This window comes from Gallus gallus, chromosome 1, assembly GCF_016699485.2.
Source record: "Gallus gallus isolate bGalGal1 chromosome 1, bGalGal1.mat.broiler.GRCg7b, whole genome shotgun sequence".
Lineage (NCBI taxonomy): Eukaryota > Metazoa > Chordata > Aves > Galliformes > Phasianidae > Gallus > Gallus gallus.
Window position 1 is genome coordinate 120605021 of NC_052532.1, and position 13687 is coordinate 120618707.

The window sequence follows — 13687 nt, forward strand, 5'->3', positions numbered from 1 at the left end:
CATACCATGGAGAACTGCACCTGGAGAACTCTAGTGAGAATGATTAATGGGAACAACTGTGTTCAAGGAAGTGTCAGAAAATCGTATCAGTTCTGAGCTATCAGGAATTTTGAGAATGGCGCTATTAAGAAGATATCTTCAATTCAATTTCAGTCATCTTTGCGACTCTTATGATAATCGCCAGCAAAATGAGACTTTCTGAAGAATATTAGAAGTAAATAATAACTAGTGAATGTGATATTAGCACCCTCTTAAACTCTATGGCATGCTTCTCATTACGACTGTTCTCTGGTCTAGTTTGTTATTTGCTGCAGAAAGTTTTTATCATAGTACATGTGTAAAATTACAGTACTTTTAGGAATCTGTAAGAATTATAAACTTCAGAAATAAAACCCCCAAAAAAACCCTGGATAGTCACAAGCTCTATGTCAGGTTTTTTAACATGAATTCATAGAAAAGATTCACATAGTTGCCGAGAGCTTTTACTGCAGGTATAGAAGGTTTTACTACTGAAGTCAAACTTGGTGTTGAACTGAAGGTATTAATTTTCATTTGCACTGGAAGATCCTAATGAACATCTCGGTGTTTGTTAGGTAGACTTCCTCAACTAACAAACAGTGTCTGAGCCAGACACTTGTGCACATCATGGCACGCACAGTCTGCCCCTAGAGACTGTCCTGTAATCAACTGTAAGTAGAAATGAGAATAAGTTTTTCGAATCGAGTTGATGTCAGCAAGTTTGTAGATGAGGATGCAAGAGTTTTATCACTCTCTCAATTCAGGAATTTTATGTATCTTCCTTTGACATACTAGTTCTGACTAGACATTGCAATTTCCCCTCCTTATGTAAACCCCCTATCTCTCCCTGTCTCTCTCTTTCTTTCCCTCTCCTTAAGAATGAGAAGAAATAGGAGTAAGGATATGTGTAAGTCTGCCCTAGCTTGTAACCAGGGATGTTTTCAGCAGCTGCAGATCAAGGTGTTTGTCATTCAGTGTTTTAGAAAGTGCTGGATTTTGAGTTGCAACACAACTCAACTCAGTCTTTCCTTCATTCATATAGTTTAATCTGGCAGTATTTGCTACTTAACGTATTAGCTAGGCTCTTAAAGTGCTCCCTACCACCAAGTCTGAATGGCTGAAATCTGAAAAAAAGCAAATTTAACATCTTTTTTGGAAAATGCATCACTGGAACAAGTGGCTTTAGGTGTGCTATCCATTCATGGACATTTTGATATCAAATAATCCCAGAGTCTTAATCTAGATATTTTGTTCCATTGTGTAATGCAAATAGTTATATCTGAACTGAGTGCAAGTCTCAAGTTGAATGAGCTCAGAAGGAGGAGTCCATGCCCTAAAACCTGGTCAGCAGGAAGACATGGTGCATTCTGTGTGCTAATTAACACACGCATGCACACGTTCCATGCAGTTCAAGGAGAATTAAACAAACAAAAGTAGACAAGCACTCCACTCCCCCAACTTTCAATGGATCGGCCCTCCACCAAAACCCAGATCACACCACCTCAGTCTATGACAGAAGATATTTAAATTTAGTTACTCCCCTTCACCCTGCAGTACCATTAACTTCTTCCAGAGCCTATTTTACCTACAGTGAGGAAGCATGATTTACTTCATTTCAAGAACCTTCAAAACTGGAACTGCAATTTCAGTTACAGAAATATTGCAACTTAAGTTTTCAATGTCACTGAGATCTCAGACAAACCGAAACCTGCAATGTGGGGAATTCAAGTAAGCTTCTCTGAAAATCAGAGCATACCTTACTGCTGGTGATGATGATCCCACTACTAGGTAAAACAATTTGATTTTCAGAATCCAAGTAAAGTCTGAAATTTATCCTCTTATTTTTACACTGAGAACAGCAATATCAGAAAGCTGTTGTCACCAACAAATCAATAAAGTCACATTTTAGTGAAAAGCCTATCTTAAAAAAAAAAAAAAAAAAAAAAAGAGAGTATAATTCTTCATTTCCCTACCCAGAACTCACTGCACAGGGAAATGAAAGAGTGAAGCACACAGAAAAGAACAGGTAACAAAGAGAATAAGGTTTTTTTTATGACGCTATTTTGCACATGAAATTTAGCAACATGCTACTATACTAATAAAAAGAAGTTATTCTTCAGGTGGCCTGGTTGAGAATTACAAGGCCTCAACTTTTAGATAAAGTACCTGCAGCTTAATTTTTTTTTTAATTCAGATTTAATGCAAATATAATTTTAAGTGTTTTGCTGTTTCCAGAACTGTCATTCAAGAATGAGATGAGACGATGTTTAGGTTTATTCTGTAGGGATTTTCATTATAAAATTTTGTGAAATGCTAATTTGCCACTGCCCTCTGATAAAGTTCTTTTTCCCTTCCAAAACCTAGAGGTAAATATGGAAAAGATAACAGACTTACACCAGGTAACAAAAGCCACAATCACCAAAAACCATAAAGCATTCACAATGGTTAAGACGCATCACCCTTATTCCAGCCACACGGTACAGCAAGATAGAAGCTGTCATCAAGAGAGTGCCATGAAAAGGATCTTAAAGAATTATCTTTTACAGCAGTCTGATCTCCTAATGGGAGTCTGACATTTTTCAAGCTCTGAGGACAACAATGCATTTCTACTCTTTGAATAGCGTCACCATATACTGCCAAAGAATCTGCTGCAACATCTGCTTAAAACTTGCATGTAAACCAGATGTTGAAGTATCTGAATGAATACAAAGACATATATAGCACATGTATCCGACTGTCTTATAGTGAAAACAGAAAATAAAATAATAACAAATGGATACACGCAGGTATGACCACAAATAATAGAAACGTACTCTACTAGTCTAGCATATTAAAATAGTGCCATTTACAATTGATAAATATATTTTATTTTAGAAACAATTGCATACTTACGGTTTGAGATTTCTTCTTTTTCTTCTTTATTGCCCTGAAAAAACCTTGCTTTTCTTTCTCCTTAAGCTGCTCAGAGTGACTGTTAAGATTTTCAGGACTTTTCCTAAACATGAGATAAGGCATTGTAAGATAGATTTTATTTTGACACTATGCAAATTCTGCATAATAATGAGACCTTAGGCCAAAGAACGAAAATTAATGGTTAAAGCACTAAGATTCTTAGTATTTTAGCATCCATTGGTTCAAGGGTTACTATACAAATAACGGATAAATTACCTTATTAAATGGAATAGGAAGAGCACAGTGTTAGGGTAAAATGATTAGCTCAAACCACTAAACTGTTATTTAGGGGAAAGGCAAGCATGCATTTCTATTTTATTTTCTTTTAAGGCAGAATTTAATATTCCAACCAAAGTATTTACACCAAAGTTCTTTTAGAAAAATTAAAATCATAGCTTAGAGAACATACAAACGATGAGGAAGTATAAAAGCACCGGTCCAGTTTATCCACTGCTTGCTGGAGAGCCAGGAGTTGCAAAGTTTGCCAGACAGAACCAATTTCAATCAAAATTCCTGACCTTTGCTGACATGGTTCCAGATTTATCATCAAGGAAGTCTGGGGATCTACTGTTGTCCATTCAACTTAAATACTTCAGTTATTTTGTTAGGCGTGGGTGAGACAGTGCTGGCAAAAAAAGATGACCCCAGAGTGGAACAGTTGACTTGCCTGAAGTTGGAATTTTATTTATTTCCACCTTAGATCTTGTTTACAGCTGAATTATCCACAGCTGATAAATGGCATGTTACTTACTTAAAAGCATATGCAGCAAACTATGTATGTCAAGTCCTGATATAGAGTAAAAAGTTGGCTTATGTAGGACAGTGGTGAGTCAGAGCTGAATGCAGTTCTAGCACCCTTTAAAGCATTCTGAAAACTGGAGATGGCAAAGGGAAGTTTCACAGAAGTAGAAAGAACAGCCTGCATTAAAAGAGTCAGAGATTTCCAAGCCTTTAGTATGTTAAAAAACACAAATCCCAGCATTTCTAGTAACCAGGAAGAAATTAGAGTGCTCAATGGATCTTTAAAGCAGAGGGCAAAGACATAACAAGTAGGTACATGATAAGGCCACAGAAGGCACATTATAAATAAGGCACTGATTTTAGTAATGAGAATTATTAACCACCAGAAGTAATTCTTTAATGAAGTAGATCGGCATCTTTTTCAAGTCTGATATTTCAAATCAGGACTGCATAAACTCCTGCTGGGTACACTACTGGGCTTCAACCCCAGAGAACCGATGACATTTAATGGCAGCTAACACAATGGAGGTCATACTTGGTGCTCTAATAGCCCTTTTTAGCCTTGAGGTTTATGAAAACAAAGACGAAATTATTCTGTTTTGCTGCAAAACCTGATGGACAGCTATAGTTCTCAGGGCTCTGGATGATGAGGAAAAGCAGCTTTTCTTGGAGCAACTGTAATGTAGCAATACTCTGCTGTCTGCTATAGTTATCTTTGGGTTCTAAATCTGGCTTAGAGCACTATGCTGCAAGCTGGTGATTCAGCTGCTACTACATGCCAAGCTGACATTTTTTTCCAAGCAAATGGGAAACACATAATTGGAGTGGGAATGACTAGAGATGCCTCTCTTACTGATAAGAGTATCTTCACTCTCCAACAGGGTTTGATCAGTTCCTCGAATTCTATCCAAAACAGTCAAAATGTTACCTGGTTCCATGGAAATGCATGCAGTGTTTAAACACTGCAATAAAGTGCAATTATTGAGTAAGATAAACGTGCGTAGGGGAAAGATTTATAGGCAGAGGAAATGGTGGGAATTTTCCTAATTTAGATTTTTGTAACTTGAATCTAGATTCAAAAAAACATTCAAGCACTCAATGTGATAGACAAGATGTGAAAATCTGAAATGTGAAAGTTGGTATGGGAAAAACCTCTACTTCAGTATATAGTTATTAGGTTTCTACGACAGATTTTAAAGATCCTGCATTGCTAAAGATTCCTGTTTATGTCATGTCCCTGGATTTGGTATCATTGCATAACAGCAGTAAGTTTTGTATTATTCATCTAAAGCACTGAGGAGAAAACCCAAAAGTAAACACTACTGAAAGCTTTACAGAATCTGTCAACTCTCAAGAATGACTTCACACAGGCAAAGTAACTACTGAATTATTTACTAAATGCTATTTATTTTGGGGAGTTTCATCTTCCTTAATCTATTAGAAAACTTAGAAGAAACCAAATGCCCCTGCTATCTTGCTTGTACTCTGAAAGTCATGTGAATGGGGCTGAGAATTGCTCACACCTTTCCCCAAAGGAGCTATTGCACACTGACATCTGCAGACACACCCCAAACCATGGCTCCAGTGAAAATTACCAACCCAGAGACTATGCTGCCTACTGAAGGACCAGTCTCAGATCATAAGTCCCAGTGTGGTTACTCTGCACTGTGCTTTAAAATGTCAGTGCCTTGACATAGCTGTGGCTATTCTGCTCCAACATCCAACCTTCAGTGGAAGCACTGTATTTTTAAAGGTGAACTCTTAATCTACAGAGTAAAACCTGGGACAACTTTTGCCACACTTTCAGGCAGATTCAGTCAAGTGTAGTTCTTTCATTTGGTCCAATGAACATGGACATGAGAAGTGCTCCCAACAGCAGATGAGTAGGCAGAAGTGAAACTCTGTGCCATAATTCCCTCATTATGACTCCAGTGACCAGACAGTGGAGAAAAGTGAGGGGCTGAGAACTCTGCTCATTTTCAATTGCTGCTTACCCAAAAGGCAGTGGTTTTACACCAACGGGCTTGTGTCATTAACGCCTATGACTCATATTGCAGTACAGTTGTCTGAAAAAGCACTGACCTTGAAAAGCAACTGCTTCAAAACACATGCTCATTATAACAAGAGAGCGAACATATATAGCATTATAGCAGGAAGTTTCAACACCAGGATTTTGTAATGAGTAAAAATAGAGCAGAACATTTGGATCCATGAGATAAAACACTGGGGTATTTTAGGCATCCCAAAAGATGGTTTTCTGACAATGGACAGTACAGAAAAAAAAAAAAAAAAGAAAAAGAAAAAGAAAAAGCAAAGCAAAGCAAAGCAAAGCAAAGCAAAGCAAAGCAAAGCAAAGCAAAGCAAAGCAAAGCAAAGCAAAGCAAAGCAAAGCAAAGAAAAGAAAAGAAAAGAAAAGAAAAGAAAAGAAAAGAAAAGAAAAGAAAAGAAAAGAAAAGAAAAGAAAAGAAAAGAAAAGAAAAGAAAAGAAAAGAAAAGACTATCAGGAAACAATCTCTGGTACAGTCACACTGCAGTTCTTACAATGTAACTGCTAAGTCTTGGTATTTTGCATAGAGCTTCAGGTCTGGAGAGCAAGTGGCTATACCGGAGCCTGTTACACAGTGCCTCTTTTACTAGCACTTAAGACCAGCCCTAGAGAAAAGTCCTCACTGGCAGAACTTGCCCTCAATCAGAAAATAAAAGCAAAATGTGCTCTTCTTCATTATTTACTCTTTTTTTTTTTTTTTTTGTATGCATCTTTTGCATGCTTAGGACACATAATATAGGTCGCATTGGTTATTCTGGTCAAAGATACTTGGAAAAAGACATAGAACCAAGAGCAGTGCTGTGACTATCACTATCACTAGCGTTTATCACCCTTCGGGCAGGAAAGGCATCCAACCTTGTGCAGGTACATCAAGATGTAGCAGCAAACATGCACGGGGCAGGCAAGCTGCTGTGCTTTAATAGAAACTTAAAAAAGAAAATTAAGAAGCATGCTGCATTCATGCTGCCACAGATACACTCATACCACACACAGCTCTTTTCTAGAAGCAATTCCTCATGCTTCAGCTTAAGTTATTCTTCATTAACCTTAATCTCAGCAGGGAGCTGGGTCAGAAATCCTCTAACTGCCACAATACTGTTCTCTGTAGAGAACCGCTCACAATTACATGAGTAAGATTTTGGTCTAATGGAGGAGTTATTGAAATGTCTGAAGTTTTCTTCAATAGAAAAGTGAAGGAACAAAACACAAAACTGTTGGCAGTTATACAGTTACCATAAACAAAAGCAAGATGATTATCAGAGACCTGAGAAGCATCTCAAATACGTAGTTCACCTAAGATATCAATCCCACAAGCTGAAGCCCATAGTAGTTTTCGACTTACTGGTCTAAAAGCCTGGTGTTGAAAGCTTGAAAAGCAATGTTCAGATTTCATCTCTGATAAGAGTTGCATTTTTTTTTTTTTCATGAAAAAGGTAGGGTTTATTAGTTGGAATAAAACCCTGATCTACCATCTTATCTACAGAATACAAAGCAAAAGCCACTATAACTACTAGGATCACCATGTTAACAAAAAAATGTATACATACTTTGTATGTATAGATACTTTATATGTATATATACACATACACCCTTTATACTCCTCCCATAGCACCCCCTGATAATTCAACATCAGTAAGCAAAATAAAACATGTGGAAATACTTGGTTTCATAAACTGGTAGTTCATTGGGCTTATTTCTCAGACAGAATATCGATGACTACAAATTGTGGAAGGCTTCCTTGCAAATAATATTACATTTCATTACCCAGTTTTAGTACAAAACAAAACCCACTGATGAACAGGGAAGGGACAGGGAAGAGGCACTGTTTAGTAGAAGAAAGCCTACATGCACTGGCAGGGAGGCTGAGATGCAGCCAAACAGATGAAAAAAGCAAACACAGCAGATGATAATGCATATGCCATAGTCTTGGAAAGGAAATGTCAGAGGGAAAGTGATACCATTTGGAAGGTGAACATCTTCAGGCTACGCCGAGCAGATTCCTAAAGCCTCCTCCCACACCAGTGTAATACACTGCTGATTTTTAACCTTGCAAACTACAAATTCAGAATTTTTTTATATTTCTGGATAAATTCTAGGTATCTGTAAACGAACTGGACTGAATTTGTTATGCATGAATATTCATCCTGCAGACAGTTGAACAAGCTTTCAGCTGCCTTGTTCAGGAACTGGTAACCTTCTAGTTTCAGGGAACTCAGTGTGACTGTTTTCACACTGACACTGAAACAGCAATATTAAAACCAGCTGGGTCACATTCGTAACATATATATTGTTTTAGAGTCCTGACAACTAACGACAGATACGAGTAAGTCTCTGACACTCCTAAGAGTAGGATGCTCTTCTCTTTGTTCTTGAGTCACAGAGTGTTTGTGTGCTTATTTATTTGTACACACCTAGAAAATAATATATGTATTCCTCATTATTATTTTTGCAGGCAGATATGACATATTCTAGTTGTTTGTCACAGAACAAATAAGCGTTAATGGACAAAAAAGATCTGTGCAACAAAGCTTTCCAAAAGTTTCCAAGTATCTTGTAAGCAATCAAGCATTTCCGGTATGATGTGTGATATTGAACATTAGAGTTTATTCCGAAGAGATATTTAGAATGATAATAATGCAAAGCTAAGGGTAACACACGTCAGCATTCTGGCATACTAGCAGAACAAGGTTAACTATCTTGCCTATTACCTACTACTTTTGCCCAGCTCAAGACAAAAGAGAATTAAACATCTATGCTTGTTCCTGAAGATGGGATACTAAGCAAGCTCAAGGTCATTTAGGGGAAACTAAACTCAAGCAAGAAGATTTTCTAGAAAGATGTAAAATATACCATTTTTTCCCCCAAATCAGATTCTCAAAGGTTCTGAAATAGTTTAGTAATATAATAGTAAAATAGTAATTTAATAGTAAAACCTGATCACAAAAGTAGAGTTTATAACATCTTTATTTTAAAGAGGCAGGACAGCGGGGACAGAGTGAAGAAATGCACACAAAGACGGGGGAACATTTGTGACAATTCAGTCTAGCAAACATTCACAAAATCTCTGACAGAAGAAAGGTAACACGGAGCAATAGTATGAGAGGAGCAATATTTTACAGCAGCGGCAAGTCTGAGTGGAATACATGTCACTCATAATTTGAGATGAATTGTCATGTACCAGTTATGTATGTCTGTCAGACATCGAATATTGACTTCATAAAATTGATGTAAGCAGAATCACAATCCATTAGAGCTTTCAACATTTTCATAAGCATTTACACAACTTCTATACAGAAAATTAAGTAGAGGAACACAGACTCTACATCACTCAGGAATCTGCATTTACGGCACAGAACAATTTTGCAACAACATTAGACCATTGCCAGGACAGCTTGCACAGAGCAACAGGTAGAGCTGGGCAGGAAACATTTCAGGAAAATTGGGAGTAGGAAAAGGAAAGAGAAAGAGGAATGCATCCCAAAGTTCACTCGCTGTTGAGGGCATTGCCATTCCTTCCATTTCACAAGACCAAATGATTATTCTGTGGGTTTTTTTCTCAAAGGAGCTGTTCCACTTTGTGGAAATATTTGAGTATATTAAACGGAGCAAGGACTTAAATCTAACTCTCACAAAGTTAAACAAGAGTCTTTTTCACTGGGCTGTACTCTGCATCTCTGTGGCCCTTTCATTATTTCAACAAGATGAAATTTCTAAAGGAGAATATATTTAGGGTAAAAAGAGAATGTGCTTTAACTTCTGGTTCAGGGCACTCACTCGTTAGATCCAAGATCTCGCTTCAAGTCTCTGGTTTAAATAACAAAGAACAAAGGCCCTGCTCTCGAGTTCTTCACATGCCAAAAAATAACGCTGACCCTACAGTACTCATTATTTTGAGTATTTCTCTGGTTTTGACTGGCAATCAAATCCTGGAACTAAAGACTCTTCCCAAAAATTTGTAGTTGATATTAGTCTGTTCCTTCGAAAAGTTTTGATTTTGGTAATTTGTATTTGTAAGGAAAATAAATACTTGGTCAAAAAATTCCCAACCAGCTCTAATAACATATGTTATTATTTCAGTTCAGAGTTGAAATAACATTACATTTTCCTTTGTAATAACCACATAATAAAAGGTAATATATTACTGAATGACATATAAAGGAAAACAAGATTCCAGTTGTCTTGTGGTATGCAAGATAAGAAGATTCAAATATGAAGGACAAGAAAAGATATAAAAAGCTTCAACAGTGAAAACAAAGACCTTATTTAGCCACAAAAATTACAACGTAAGTACCACCTTTTTTTACATAAATGACCCAATCCCCAAACTAACTTCCACAAAACTGATGTAGGTGGAGCTACTGAAGGACAGGAAGCAGATTATAGAGAATCAGAGCAGGTGACAAGTGTTCTGGAGTAAACATCTTCCGCTGCTGACATGGGTATATAACCTGAACAAAAGCTGAGATACCATTTGTTTGTGTCCCACCTCCTTTCTTTTTTAAGCAGATAATTCACAGATTGTTCACATGAAAATACAATCTGTTAACAAACCACTGAAACAGTTTTTTAGCTAGCATAATTTTATCGCACTTTCAGAGAGCAGTGTTTCAGATAATGGTACAAAGTACACTTTAGTCATGAGAACGCATACGGCCCATTCCTCCCAGCAATCCTTTGAAACCGTTTGCTTATTTTCATTCACTGTGCGTTATTGTGGTCGAACAAAGCAGAACATTAAGACTATTTTAGAGCTACATAGCTCTCACAGTAAGAAAATTAAGACTTTCCTTTTAAGTCCTGCAAAGCTATGCATATGTTGCCATTCTATTAGCATAATTAGAGTTAATTGCTCTACGTTATATAATAGCATCATGTGATACTTTTAAATCTTTTAAAATCAATATACTCCACTAAGCTGTTGCTTTAGCCACTTTCCCATATAATGTGCTCAATTCCTTCTGTGATGCATAAGCAAAGAAAGCAGCGGTCCCCGCTGCAGGGTGAATATTATATTCTTCATTAACACACTCCTATTTCACATATGGAAACATGCATTTTGGTATATATATTTTTTACATTTGTTTGACAATTCATGCTTCTAGAAACCACAGATGAAGCTATGGGTTTGCTACATGCACACAAGCACTTTGTATTATCTTTAACCAAAGGCTGATAATGGAAAAAAAAACAACAAGAAAAGAGCAGACAAAAGAGCACCATTTCTAATGCATTCAATGCAATGAAGTATTTCTTGTTGCTCAAAAGGGGACAGCAAACATGCCATGTCGTGTCAGTACAGTCAGAGGGAGCACTAAAGCATGTACATACAATAGCAAATTGTGAAAAAAAAATCTTGTAGGTTTTTTTTTCTCCTCTCAAAAATCCTTTCTTTTCCTGCCATTCTCTACACATCTGTGTAAATAACAACTCACCAGGTATCAAAGGTGGTTTGTCTCTTTGAGTGGTTTGCCACCGTGCTGCTGTCTGCTGGTAGTACAGAGGCTCTGTTTGACACATTGTTTTCTATGTATGTGCTGTCTGGACGCGGAGATGGAACTGAACAGAGAAATAGCAAACACTGTATACTGAGCTCTGCCAAAAATCACATCTTTGAGTTGTATGATTCCTCTCTACCTCTTCTACAAAAGCAGATGAAGTGACAGTTGCACTTTATGTAAGAAGCGCAGAGAAGTACTTTCTTTTTTTTTACAGTTTGGAAAGCCCTTCTTTTATAATAATTGCAAGATAATATCATAAAATGATGGCATCATTAGAACTTGGGTAAGATATTCTAAAGATCATTTATGATGCCTGCAAGTGTGAGTGATAGTTAAAACCAGGAAACAGAATAAAAGGCTGGATTACTGGTATTAAAGACACAAAATACAGCTCACCCTTTGTCTTAACTCAAGCCTCAGATACAAAACAAAACAGTCATCTTGAAAAAAATTACTTCAGATTTAATGTAACTAGGAGTATGAGATTACTTATTAAAAAATAAAGGGATCAAAATCAAAGATGTTTTTTAAACAAAAATACTGTACTTTTGAAAATAGCTTATACATACCTAAAGAACAAATTTGCTATCAGAATGATGAATAACATCAGAAATACATGCACTGGATTAAAACTGATCAGACACCACTACTGTACTATCAGAATACTTTATCAAAACTGAACTGCTAATTTTTGATTAATTTGTAGTACAAAAGTACAAGCCAGTAACCTCTGTTTGGAGCCAATACTTAAGAGCTGAGTCAATAGGAATTTATAGTGTTTCATAGTCACTTTTTCTTTCAGTAACTTTTACATATACTTTTATCAATGCATACTTTGAATATAATACCACTTTCCCGATGAAACAGTTTAGTCTGTGCATTGAAATAAAGTTGTTTCCTGTATGTATTTAAATAATTGCAATGGGACACTGACAAGGATTGGCAGATCTGACCACGGCTAAAGCAGGTCACCTGCCAACTGATCAACCTGAAGAGGATCAGAGGGAGACTGGTAACTCTACTTAAGGTCATTAGGTGACTCAAAATCAAATTTTAGCTGATTGTAACTACTTAAGGTTCAGGGGAGCCCCACAAGCCTCCTAGGACAGTAATTAGCTTGTCATCCTTGTTCTCTTCAAAAGGATTACCCAGGTTTAGCCATGAGACAGCTGCTCACAGATCACTGTCTTTCTTGTACCGTACCAGAACAATATCTATTCGTGTATACCCATACATACATATGCACACACATGCATATATGTATGTACTTATGCACATGAACACGCTCCTGCTTTATTATTTGTTCTCAATTGGGCTTACATAACTGTGCTTTTACTTGTTGAAACCCTGAACTTTAGTAAACCTGCGCAGAAGATACAAATATAAGTTTCAACAGATGAATAAATAGCATTGGAAGATCCATGTACTGTATTATCTAAGACAGATCTGTATGTCAGTGTGTTACAAGTACAAAGGTGTTTAGATTTAATATTAGTAAGAATTTAGAATATGAATTGATATTTACAGAAACAATGAGCTGTTTACTCTAGCAATTTTCATTTCTTTGGTTCAACTTTCCCTAATAAATTATCTTCTGGTTTACAAAGAACTACACTGAATATGCTTTTCAAATATACAAAAATACCTTTTGCACAAACTGAATACTAATGCAATTACTACATATAACCAGTCAGTCTAGTACCTGAAAGCGTGGTAACAATTCTTTTTCCACTTGTTTTTTTAAATCGTTCACTTTAATTCTCTGCACCAACTTCTACCTCCTCATTTATATTCCATGTTAAAATTCTTGTTCAATTTTTAAAGATGCACCATAAAGTTACCTCTGTAAAAACTGCCAACTCTTCTTGGAACAGCTTCATTATACAGAATTCTATTTTCCTTAGTAGATGCTCCATCTTCTGTGTGTGGATCATGATATGCTCCACCCTAAACAAAAGAACAGTCAGCTATTTAAAATGGAAGGCCATAAGCTGATTTGCAGTGTTTTTAACTAACATACGTAAGCAATAAACACTGAAGTTTACTACAGTTAGTTTTCATTTCATGCTATAAAAAGCAGCCAGTCTCAAACCACATACCCCATAATCAGTAATTATTTGGTTTCGCTGTTTGTTCACTTTTTCCAAAATGGCATTAACAAAATATTGCCTCTTAATTGTAATTTTAAGGACTTTAGCATGATTCAGACCTCAGATTTTCGCCGTGAATGAAATGCAGCTGTAACATCTCTGGAGGAATCTTTTACTGGAGGTCTTGTTAAATTTGTTTCTGATGGAATCTGGTCACTCTGCTAATGGCAAATTTTAAAAAATAAACAAGAAATGCATGTAATTTGTGATTATTGCAACACCAAAGCACTATCTCTTAACAGCTGTTATACAGTAGTACCTACAGGAGCCAATAGTCACAA

General features: G+C 36.5%; 1 protein-coding gene across 20 annotated transcripts in view; it reads right to left on the reverse strand.

Annotated features, from left to right (window-relative positions):
- CDKL5 (cyclin dependent kinase like 5) overlaps positions 1-13687 on the reverse strand; it is a 126644-nt gene that overhangs the window by 10707 nt on the left and 102250 nt on the right. For 15 of the 20 annotated variants that reach the window (XM_040647995.2, XM_015272909.4, XM_040647986.2 and 12 more), the window contains 4 exons: positions 13466-13567; positions 13098-13203; positions 11191-11314; positions 2911-3013 (listed from right to left, as the gene is read on the reverse strand). In XM_040647995.2, coding sequence (XP_040503929.1) covers positions 2911-3013; positions 11191-11314; positions 13098-13203; positions 13466-13567 — 435 coding nt within the window. Of the gene's footprint in view, positions 1-2910; positions 3014-3036; positions 3596-11190; positions 11315-13097; positions 13204-13465; positions 13568-13687 lie in introns of those variants that run through there. The other 5 variants (XM_040648000.2, XM_015272933.4, XM_046903656.1 and 2 more) reach the window with 3 other exon arrangements.